Below are 12,767 nucleotides of genomic sequence, written 5' to 3'. Positions count from 1 at the left end.
AACAATAGAAACTGCGAACGTGCATTCCGTGAGAATGTGCGCCATCCCTGAGTAGGCCGCGAACTCGCGGCCGCCAGGATATACTTGTAGCGCGGCGATAGGATCGCGGAGTGAGCCGCCCCTGGTTGACGTCAGACGCCAGTCAAAACGCAGTCTGGCTCTGTCGCGCCAATACGGAGCGATAGGTATTATGATACTAGCTACGATAACGATTTATTATCTTAAGACGATACAGGAGGGGTCAATTCTCCATACAAACGCTCTCGACTATTTCCTTCCTGGTTTTTGAAGATAGAGCAATGATTTTTTCAACACAGATTATTATTATTTTTATCTGTGTCGGACAGTTTTGATTTTTTTGATATTTTTATTTTTAAAGACGCTAGAGCCAACGAAAAATTTCCAAAAACGGCCTTTTTCATTATGGCGCAAAAAAGGTGTACTCAAGATTGGTAACAATTATCCAAAGAAACTAAACGGTTTAACACAGATTATTTCATTGTTATTCGGATTCTCAAATTTCGCCACGATTGATTAAGTTTTGAAGGAGGAAACAGTCGAGAGCGGAATCTCGATTTTAAAGATTTTTTCGCAATATCTTTAAAACTGAGTTGTTCTATAGAGGCATTTTTTTTTTCGATAAATCTAATTAATAACACTAGTATAATATTTAACTAAATTTCCCAAATAAAAAGGGAGGCTCCTTTCCATTTTAGCATTTTCGCTCCTGTTAGCCTCTTAGCGTTTGTGTGTTTGGCTACGTATTTTCTGATCTGAGACTTAAAACAATGATAATTATTTTACCTTTCAAAAACTCAAATTTAACAAACGCTAAAGGCCGACGTAGCTGGGTATCTCGTTATTCTCCATAAATTATTCCCCCTCACAATGTCAGCCATTTCATGAAGAATTCATTCTTAGCGGCGTCGTTATTGTTACTTTCCTTTTCATCGCCTTTTAAAATTACAGACATTTCAAATATTTTATTAGAATACTAACTCTAGTTGTATTTAATTGTAACTCAGTCTACTTTAGTTATAACTCATGTTGTTGAAATAATCAAAACTAAAATAGAATATTAAAACATTTTTTGTAATATATTTAAGTAAAATAAAACTATAAAAAAAACCTAAAAATAAATTGTTACGTATTAAAATATTCCACTATAGTTTTTGCCTTGAAAATAAAATAAAAGCATTATAAAATCATATTTCGCAATTTGCATAATGATTTATTATTATAAATTATTTTAAATTATACTATTTGGCAGGTCGTGTTTGGACGAAAAGTAGAGTATGTGGACGGAAACTAGCACAAGCCTTAACCTAATAGAAATTACAAATGTATGTACATTATTTTTATAACCTACCTAACAACGAAGATTCAAGACGTTAATGCAACATCTGTCAAGAAAATGAGAGGAGATATTAATCTGAAATTTGCACAAACAAACAATTAAGCAACGTTGCATCTTTTGTGCTGTCCCTCCTTTATCCGTGTTATCCGTTCTTAGCGCCATTACTGCCATTCTTTTTACAAGGCGATTTATTTAAGTAGGGCCAAAACACATTGCCGCTCATAACCCTCGTTATTTTTAAAAACAACACAAAAGGGTTGCCTGGCTGGAAAAAGTGAGATGCCTAAAAATAAGCGCGAATAAAAAAGGAAAATAGGTTCGTTAGGGTTACAAATAACTGTATTTTTTGCAAATACAGCATCATTAAACTGGTAAGCAATATTACGATCAAGAGTGCCGTATAATTTGGCCGTCTCTATAAATAAGCGTGATGTTTACGTTACAAAATATACGTCCTATTTGAGAGATTGTGTCGTGCAGCGAGCAACAAACGTCAGTCGCGCTATGCCACGCATCAAGAGATCACCGCCTACATAACTTGACGTTTTTCGGAACGCTCCTTTTGAAAATCGAACGCATTTGAATGAAAAAGGCGCGAAAGTAGAATGTGTCATTTACTTTTCTTTTTTGACGGCCAGTAATACTTTGTTTTTAATTTGTGTTTCGGTTTGGATTATTTGTTTTGATGCCTGAAAATGATATTGACACAAGGATTTGATGTTTTTGTTACAATTCTCGTAATTGTTTCATCGAACGGTGAGTTTTTTTTTAATTTCCTTATGTTTTTATTAAGAAATTATTAGTTTTAAATACGCCGGAAGATAGGGCTCTCGCTAGTTTCTGTCCACATAATAGACTAGAGCCTACTTTTCGTCCATACACGATATAGCAAATAATAAAATGCCTATTTTATTCTAATTATGATACTCGAGAAATATCATTTTTATTTAGATTGATGTAAACGATACGTATTACCACAATAATAAGAAGTAAAGTAAGATATATATATTCTCGTCAAGTGGACGGATACTAGGGCTAGATGGAAACTAGAAGATATATAACTTATCATTACTTAAAAACAGCTGATGATATTTATTAATTTTACTATCAATGGTTATTGTTTTGAAAAAAAACGAGAGGCTTTATTGTATAGGTACTCCATTGTAAGTGGAAATAAACACGCACCCTACTGCGTTCCAAATTAAGGTTATTCTTTCAATCAAATTGCGGTTCTCTTTGATTAAGAATGCCATAGTTAATTGTCTTAACGATGTCGTCGACGCTTGTCGGCTGAAAGATTCATACTTATATCTCTACATGTAGTAAATAAGATATTTGCATCAAACTAATAACATAGGCATCAATGCCTATATTTCCTGTTTTGAAAGACCTTATACAATTACTTTTATAAATCAATAACTTTTTCCCCTCACTAGCTCGGAAACACGTGTTTTGTCCTTTAATACCAGCGGGTAAAAACGCACTTTATCCACTAGTGGGTAAAGTAATTTGACCTTGAATAAAGTCAAATTAACTGCTTTAATATTGATAAAAGTAGGTAAATCTAGTAATAAAGATGATTTACCACCTGTGGAACTACTGGAAGCAGTGATAAACGCATTTTTTTCGTTGTAGTTTCCTCGCTATAGTGAGGGGAAAAGTTTTGTGTTACACTCGGGTGCAAATGTATTTTACTTCTCGTGTGTTAAAAAACTCGCAAGTTCAGGATTCTATTCTCGAACCACTCGCTTCTCTCGTGGTTCAACTATAGAATCCTTTCACTTGCTCGTTTTTCAATTCCACACTCGGCGTTAAAATACAACTTTGCCCCCTTGTATAACAAATAACTATTTTATGATTAACGTTATAAAATATTTCACTAAAAACTTCTAATTTTGTATCCTTACGTTTGTACCGTAATTATATCTTTTTTATATACGATACGATAAACATAGGTACTGCAACTTATAAAATACATAAAGACAAACAACTTTTCGATTTAAAATATTGAACACATTGAGTTTAAAGTGAGTGTAGAAAAATTGGGTGCCAATTTATTTGACAAATTGACATTTATCTGTGTGGCAGACGAATTGAGTTGTAGAGGTACTTACGTGAAGTAACTATGACAGCCAATATTTACCGTTTGATAAGTTAGGGTAAACTATTTTTAAATGTATTTTGTCTTTATTTTTTTTACCGAGGTCAGGTACATAAAATAGGGAATAAACATATACTTATTAGAAATAAGGTGAAATTGTACACAATAATTATTTAGAATGTACTATCAGCTGCAAAAGTGCATGGCGAATTTATCAATGAATTCATTCATAATTTCTCCATGGACTTTTGCAGCTGATAGTACATGTATCTACTTAGTTTTTGCCAGGTTGCGCAGGATCGGGACAGGTTGCGATTTCTCATTTCAAAGGACAAGATTCCCTAAAGGTCATTGAGCCTAAATAGTTAGTATTAATACTCAGTTCTTATCCATTGCTAGAATATAAAATTATGTTATTTATGTTTTAGAAGTAAAGTAAAATTATCTCAATTAGTTGTGAGAACCTCACAACCTTGTTGTTGATAACCAATCACGTGTCTATTTACTTGGTAGGTAATCAATCAAGCGATTACTGCGATGGGAAGATTTTTATATTTGCTACTGTTAGAGAGCAGTATTCCGTTTTTACAAGCGCAATACGCAATAAAAACAGTTTTTTTGTTTTATATAATACCTTCACCTATATTATAAATTTAATTTTAATACAGTTAAGTATCATTGCGTTAGTATCCGTCCAGGTGCTCTAGTGTTCGTCCACTTATGGGATATTTATACTTATAATTATTGCAATTATTGCAGCAAAGACGGTCTAGTTTATTAAATTTTACAAATGGACAAAAACTGGCTCTGGACGAAAACTAAGCAGAATGGAAGTTTCATTGGGACAGGTCAGGCGGACATGTTCTAACCTACAAGAAAAAAAATCCATTTGGACTTCGTAATCTTAAATATTAAAGATGTTTGAAGTTTTTAAAATATTTACTGAATCAGAGACATCTGGCAGGCACATGTGTTCGATACTCAGAAGTTTGACGTATTTTCTTTGAACTAGAATTTTCCTGAATTCAGCAATTCTAAATAAATGTTCCAAATATTTATTTTAGTACGCATTCTAGTAAATTCCATAAAAATACTAGAAACTTTTACGTTATAAGGAATTCCTAGTATTTCCTACATCAAACGTTCGAAGACGTTTATAAAGGTTTACAAATTCAAAGAATTCTTCTAAGTAGTAGAACGTTTCGCAGTAGCGATTACAAAGGATGATCATCATAACAATAGCGTTTGATTTGTATAAGTATAATATTAGATCTCGATAAAGTGACAGACGCCAAGTATTTGAGATTCTATAATGTTGTTGACCTTATATTGTACCTCAAACGAAGACCTCACTCGGCTTAGTTAATATTTAACCTTTGACGTAAAGTGTGTGTTATGCCATAGACTAAACTAAATAAAGGAAGACGTGTAACTCAGTACATCGTTTTATATGTTTGACTCGTAAAACAATAGATGGCATTACTATACTCTCGCGACAAATGGTATTGTTCAATTCACGAAATAATTTCATTTAAATGACCTAAGTCGTATTATTTCAAAATTTGGAACATGATCGTACAACATTATCACTATATAACACCGAAATTAACAAAAACAATTAAGTCATTTTTTACCAATCGGGTACTTGAATCAGATTCAATTCATGGGAAGTGTTTTGTACGTTTGATGACTAATAGCAAACATTATAATCCGGTAGATGGCGCGTATGCAACAACAACACTGCATGCTAAACAAAGTTGGCATATTGAAGATAAGTTTTAAATTCAATTTATTTATTGTTCGAATGTGATTAGTTAAAATCGCTGTCAATAGAAATTGCCAACAATGTAAACAAACCATTATACAAAATATCAATATTTTAGCACAATTTTATTATTTCAAAGGTTGGATTTAGCCAGTATCTGATGAGTTAGAATGAAAATTAAAGACATTTTGACAACGTACAAGGTTTGTTTACATTGTTCACAAATTCTATTGACGGCGACTTTATAAATGATGAATTGATGATAGGGTTAGTATTTTGTAACATCACAATCTGCCAGAATTTGGCGTACAATACTCTTGACTCTCAATATGCACATTCATTATCATTAGTATTTGTTTTTTTTTTGCACAAGTTTTAACGATTATTCTCTTATCTTGGACGTACATCCCAGAATAGGCAAAATATGCTAAGTAAAATATTACAACCCTAAGTGCGGATGTCAGGAAGGATTTCAAAGGCGAAAATCAAAAATGGCGGCTTAAATATATGGGATATCGGTCCTGCATCCGATATCGGATCGTATAATGTGAAAACGCACTAAGACGGAAGTATTACTTTCAGATTATTTTTATTACTATAAAAATGTTTTACCACAAACAGCTACATATATCAGCACGACAGAGTCAGATGGCACTATTATCAGAATAAGACAGAAGTTGTACGATTTGCGGCTAATTTATGATCAACATTCATCATTTCATCACCGATTTTTTTAAATATATGAATGTGGAATAAAACAATATATTTATAAGTCAATTTTATTAATTAAATTCTTTGAAAAGTTTTTTAATTATCATGCTAAGTGTTGAAATGCATTGAAATATTTATTTTCAGTACAGATGGTGTTTTTTTTACGCACTAGTGCGAGAAGTGGTTCATTACGAGTATATGTCAGGTCTAAACTTCGGAGGGCCATCTGTACTGAAAAACGTCGTACGATACACGTGCGAAAAGGAAATTCGTAACTCGTGTCGATTTTTACGCACTTGTATCGTAATGCACTATTTCCAAGTAGGCATGTTACAATGATATGAACGTCAAATAAAGCTACGCCGGCTTTAACCCTACGCCTCAGCCACTTTTTTTCAAAATACTCATGCAAAAGTATTCATAAAGAAAATATTAACAGACTGCTCTATGGAAATTAATTTCAATAAATTATACAAAGTACAAAGCTACTATGCTTAATAAGAGATGTTAGAGATACTGTATAGAGTCTCTAAGTGTCAAGGTATATCTAAAAAAATAAAAAAAATATACATGATGAAGAAAAAAAAAACGAACTGATACAAATAAAAAATAACTAAAATAACTTTAGAGTTTTAAAAGACTCTTGATGTCTCAACTAAAGAAAAAAATATATATAATGCCGCCGCGGGGCGGAGCGGCGGCGGGGGGCCGGCGGCCGAGGCTCAGGCTCGGCGATCAGCCACGACAGCGCCAGCTGCAGAAGGCTCGGCGGTCAGCCGCGACAGCGCCAGCTGCAGGAGGCTCGACGGCGACGGGGGCGCGCGACGGCGCACGGGCGCGGGCTTGTGGGAGCGGGGCTAAGCCGACTCGGGCGCGGCTCGAACAAGCGGGCGCAGGCGAGTCCATGCACACAGGGTACACGCTCGATGGATCTAGAACGTTATTCACAAAAGATGTACTCGTGTAATGCTTTACTTGTCAGTTCATACCTATTATTCAGGTCTTTTAGTTTCAATTCTAATTTGTGAAATTCATCGGTAGTGGAGTAAAAGTAAGGTACCCTGGACATAATTCAATAACTCGTCCTTTTTGATATTTTATTGGGTATTATTATTAAGCATCAAATAGTAATTATGTACATAGATAAAAAAAAGACGATCGTATTCATATCTTATAAAAATCATGAGATAAAGTACATTATCCCACTTTTCGCTAACAGCAAAATAGTTAACCGAAAACTTTGTTAGATTAACTTTGTGGTGCACTCAGATGCGATCAGTTATTAGCGATATTACACAGAAAATAAATCTGATTGTGTACTTTTTTTTACCGTTTTCATTTAATGTGAATATCTAGGTAGGTAAAAATGGTGACCATGATATATATATCAATTTGCATTGTATTAAGTATATATAGACATTTAACACCGATCTTAAACATATATTTTTAACGCTTAAATAAACATGAATTTCTCAGTAGGTATAAATTGTAACTGAGATTTTTTTGCTTAAGACCAGGTTTTTGTGTACTATAATCATGATTTTATCAAAATTAATACTGTGAAGGTCGCGCTTAAGAAACTGTAAATGTCAGTAATTTAAAAGGGTGCAAAGTTGTCGTAGAGCGGCTGTCGCGGGGCGGGGGAGCGCGCGGGGCGCGGGCCTGGGAGAGCGCGCCGCGCACCGGCCGCGTCACCGCGGCGGATCGGTTAATAGGTTAGGGACGTAAGGTACCGGCCACACCAGAGCGTCGCGTGTCTCGGGGCGCGGACGGACGTCCGCGCCACGCCACCTGAGTGTAATTCAAAAATCGTCTCCTCAGTACATTTTGTATAGGAAGGACGTAAGACGCGCCCCAGGCGGCGTGGCGGCGGCGTGGCGCGCGCCGCGCCGCCTGGGACTTGGTGCCAATAGGACCATCTCGGGGTTATACCCGTTCGATTAAAAAAATAATTTGAAAATCGGTCCACGATTCTCGGAGATATCGAGTAACAAAAAAACCGACCAAGAGCGTGTCGGTCCACGCTCAGTGTAGGGTTCCGTAGTTTATCGTATTTTTCTCAAAACAATTTTCCTAGAAAGTCTTTATAAAGTTCTACTTTTTTGATCTTTTTTCATATTTTTTTAAACATAAGGTTCAAAATATAGAGGGGGGGGGGACGCACTTTTTTTCCTTTAGGAGCGATTATTTCCGAAAATATTAATATGATCAAAAACCGGCCAAGAGCGTGTCGGGCCACGCTCAGTGTAGGGTTCCGTAGTTTTCAGTATTTTTCTCAAAAACTACTGAACCTATCAAGTTCAAAACAATTTTCCTAGAAAGTCTTTATAAAGTTCTACTTTTGTGATTTTTTTCATATTTTTTAAACATATGGTTCAAAAGTTAGAGGGGTGGGGACGCACTTTTTTTTTTCTTTAGGAGCGATTATTTCCGAAAATATTAATATTATCAAAAAACGATCTTAGTAAACCCTTATTCATTTTTAAATACCTATCCAACAATATATCATACGTTGGGGTTGGAATGAAAAAAAAAATCAGCCCCCACTTTACATGTAGGGGGGGTACCCTAATAAAACATTTTTTTCCATTTTTTATTTTTGCACTTTGTTGGCGTGATTGATACATTGGTACCAAATTTCAGCTTTCTAGTGCTTACGGTTACTGAGATTATCCGCGGACGGACGGACAGACAGACAGACAGGGGGAAACTATAAGGATTCCTAGTTGACTACGGAACCCTAAAAAACATTCAGTCGAATTGAGAACCTCCTACTTTTTTTGAAGTCGGTTAAAAAAACAACCTTTATTGCCGGCCGGCAAACGGCTAACCGATTGAAACAGAAACATAAATGAAAAGAGAGGGCGAACGGCGACACCTGTGTGTCGGCGATTTCAAAGGTAAGCGCACGTGCACCCGATCTCGCTACCTACGCCCAGGTGCGGGCGCGGCTTTCGACCTTCGCGCCGTGCAATAGAATTTAATGTCGGCTGCTCGTGTGCGGTCTGTTTGTTTTATAGAGTGGCGGCATTTTCAACATCAAAGGGCAAAATTCTGCAAAATTTTGTGCAAAATTCTGTTATATCAATAACTTCTCACGTCACTAGATTATCGACTTTGAATGTCGAGTATATTTATAGTATCATCACTTTATTTCAGTGTACGAATTTCGTATGTGTTAAAAATCATTGTTCTAGCTTCATAAACCAGGGAGGAAATAATGGAGAGCGTTTATATGTCTTGTTTTGCCTTAATTCAATATCATCACATATTTTTGTTGCTGATAAAATAATACATCCTATATATCAAGGCCTTGTAGCTCGGCGAAAGAATCGTGATCGCGGAGTGCGCCGGCACTGATTATAATTATTTTGTCCAGTTATTATAATAACCTATACAAAAAGTACCGATAGAATAGGTATTCTAATCTATATCTGCATAGAACTATTTAAAACAAACCACAAAAGTTCATAGTTGATCGTTATTGGTACAGTCAGCAACTCAGCTGTGAATACAGATAAAGTGCCAAATATATGTATACACATACCTTAATGTACCAAGTACCAACACTTGTACAGGAAATAAAATACTCTATACATATTTTTGGCACTTTGTCTTGCCAGCTGTGTTGTTGACTGTACACGATCTAAAAAGGAGCCGAACGGTTATTATAATTACGCGGCGACTTGCGTAGTCGGCGGCCGCGCGATACATAGTGCTGTCTCTGTTCAGGCCCCGTAGCCGAATGCCATTTCTCCGACGCGAAACGAAAACGAAACGCAGTCTGGCTCTGTCGCGCCAATACGCAAGAGCGATAGAGATAGATATCTACTAGCGTTTCGTTTCGTGAGCGTTTGTGCCATTCGGCTACGCACCCTGTTCTCACTACCACGAATTTGAAGAACAATATTGCTGTCTCTCTCAATCTTTAGGCGTCATTCATATATTACGTCATACTAAATGTGACAATCCATGTTAAAGGATTAAAAAGCGTGACATTGGGGGGTCCAAATAGTAGTCCATAAACCACGTCTTTGACCAACGTGAGTGATATCTCTGTCACTCTTTACGTCTTTACTAACAGAAATTTAAATAACAATAGTGCTATCTCTGTCACTCTTTACTAACAGAAATTTAAATAACAAAAATGCTATCTCTGTCACTCTTTACTACCAGGAACTTAAATTATTATAGTGCTATCTCTATTCTCTGTCACTCTTTACTATCAGGAACTTAAATTGTTATAGTGCTATCTCTGTCACTCTTTACTACCAGGACCTTAAATTATTATAGTGCTATCTCTGTCACTCTTTACTGTGTGCGGGAAGTGCACATACCACGAGTTTGACTAACATGAGTGCTATCTCTATCACTCTTTACTACCAGGAACTTTAATTATGATAGTGCTATCTCTGTCACTCTTTATTACCAGGAACATAAATTTTATTATTACAGTGCTATCTCTGTCACTCTTTACTACCAGGAACTTAAATGATTATAGTGCTATCTCTGTCACTCTTTACTGTGTACGGGAAGTGCACATACCACGAGTTTGACTAACATGAGTGCTATCTCTGTCACTCTTTACTACCAGGAACTTAAATGATTATAGTGCTATCTCTGTCACTCTTTACTTCTAGGAACTTAAATATTTTTTTCGGTTTCGGTTTTGGTCTTGGTTTCGGTGTCGGTTTTGGTGTAGGTTTCGGTGTCGGTTTCGGTTTCGATTTCGGTTTTCGTTTCCATTCCCGTTTCGGTTTCCGTTTTCGTTTTCAGTTTTGTTTTTGTTTAAACTAACAGAACTAAAACTAAAACCAAAACCAAACCAGAAACGGGAAACCGAACACGGGAAACCGGATATCGGATACCGTATATCGGATGCTGGTTACCGGTTACTGTCTACCGTTTACCGGATACCGGTTACCGTCTACCGGTTACCGGTCACCGTTTACCGGATACCGGTTAACGGTCATTGGTTACTGGTTACCGGTTACCGGTCACCGAATACCGGAGACCCGTCACCGGTTACCGGTTACCGGATACCGGTTACCGGATACCGGTTACCGGATACCGGATACCGGTTACCGGATACCGGTTACCGGATACCGGATACAGGATACAGGATACCGGATACCGGATACCGGTTACCGGTTACCGGTTACCGGTTACCGGGTACTAGATACCAGAAACCAGGTTTTGATTTCTGGTTTCTCATGTTACAACGTGTATAGATTAGTCGATACCAAGTCGGACACTTCCGATTAGGCGATTTCGGCTCGCATTGTTACGCAGCATTCGAGTGTTGAGTTTCTCACACATGAGGCCCCCTAATAAAATTTGTACCACTCATATTATTGATTTGACTCTCGCAACACAAACACCTCATGCCCACACAAATACACACAAAATAAAATCATTCACAAACTTCAAATCATTCAAAAACTCAACAGTCACACGCGCTCCTCGCGGTCCTCTAAGAACTCCCTCGCGAGAGTCGACACTTCAAAATGAAGCGACATCGCATCGGCTCATCATCCACAAATCCGAAAAGATCCACCGATAAATTTGTACCGGAAAGACCTCACCGCGACAATGTCATATTACCCAAATTACTTCAAAAATCCTCTGAAAGTGAAACAGTTCATTAGGTTTACCGTAAGAGTGAGTGAGACAGACACGCACTGTGCTTCAAATTTGCCTCGCCAAAATACGTTACACACGACTCGAAAGAATACAGTCTTAAGCGCCGCAAGCTTTCATACATATTACGTTGTTGTGATCCAAGCATCTCGTCAAGCTCGATAGGTACTATTATTGAGCTAACGACTTGACCAGTTTAACGTGACCTATCGGACTAATTGATTTGTATGACTTTTGTCACTTGTAATAAGGGAGCTCTCTTATACTGGACGGTGAAATATTTGTTATCGAAGCGTTTTGAAAACGCGGCGCCCTTGATATGAAACACGTGTTGACGACTCGCCGCCCGTTCCCGCTACTACTATACTAGCTATACCTACTCTGTGCACGACCTTATTCTGCAGGTAATAACGTTCATATTAAAGCGCAAGTAAGAAAAATATCAATTAAGTAATGAATCTTACATATTTGTTGTTTAATTGATTTCGTATAGTACTAAGAATATATTAACGGCAAAATTTACCATCTTTCAATTTAGTTAGGTATTTTTCCTTTCCTAAAATTATCAATATTTAAGATTTTGAACAAGCGCCAAAAGTATTGGTATAAGTTTTAATAATTTATCAACACACGTAATATTATATTCATAATAAATTGCAGGATTACGGTTAACAATATTTTCTAGTGAAATACGCCTGAAAATGTGTAACTTACTAAACCTTCTTTATAAATGATAGTTCTGTATGAATTATTTATAAAAATTAGATGTTTTTATATGAAATGCAGGTGTCACAACATAATACAAGCACTTTTTCCGGATTACATTTAATACTTTAGTTATAAAATCAAAAAATATTCAAAGTTCGTTTTTATTTTTTTTTAAATTGAATCAGAACCCTAATTTGATTAATAATTTGTATTTTAACTATCACTAATGATACTTTATACGACAGAAAAAGAAAATTACGGTTATCGAATTATGTCCAGGTCAAGCTATTTTTCCTGGTCTACGGAGCGATGGTTCAACTCCTGTGCTGTCAGGTCAAGTTGGTATTGACAGTTTAGAAGCTCATCGCTTAAGGCAGCTGTTACATTTTGATGTATTTTGAATTTGCTTAGCTTTAGATATTTTTTAATTTTATTTGACCCTTTCAACGTCACTCTGGGATCACTGCCGCCCTCTATGTGCACAG

General features: G+C 36.4%; 1 protein-coding gene across 2 annotated transcripts in view; it reads left to right on the top strand.

Moving 5' to 3' along the window:
• The first annotated feature begins 1,839 nt into the window (after window positions 1–1,839).
• LOC125235162 (fasciclin-2-like) overlaps window positions 1,840–12,767 on the top strand; it is a 96,701-nt gene continuing 85,773 nt past the window's right edge. The window contains exon 1 of one of the 2 annotated variants that reach the window (XM_048141616.1): window positions 1,840–2,113. In XM_048141616.1, the coding sequence (XP_047997573.1) occupies window positions 2,053–2,113 (61 nt within the window). In that variant the 5' untranslated portion in view covers window positions 1,840–2,052. The remainder of the gene's footprint in view (window positions 2,114–12,767) is intronic. The other variant, XR_007178053.1, reaches the window with a different exon arrangement.

Source organism: Leguminivora glycinivorella, chromosome 17 (assembly GCF_023078275.1).
Source record: "Leguminivora glycinivorella isolate SPB_JAAS2020 chromosome 17, LegGlyc_1.1, whole genome shotgun sequence".
In the NCBI taxonomy this organism is placed as follows: Eukaryota; Metazoa; Arthropoda; class Insecta; order Lepidoptera; family Tortricidae; genus Leguminivora; species Leguminivora glycinivorella.
This window is presented reverse-complemented; position numbering and strand designations above follow the sequence as displayed.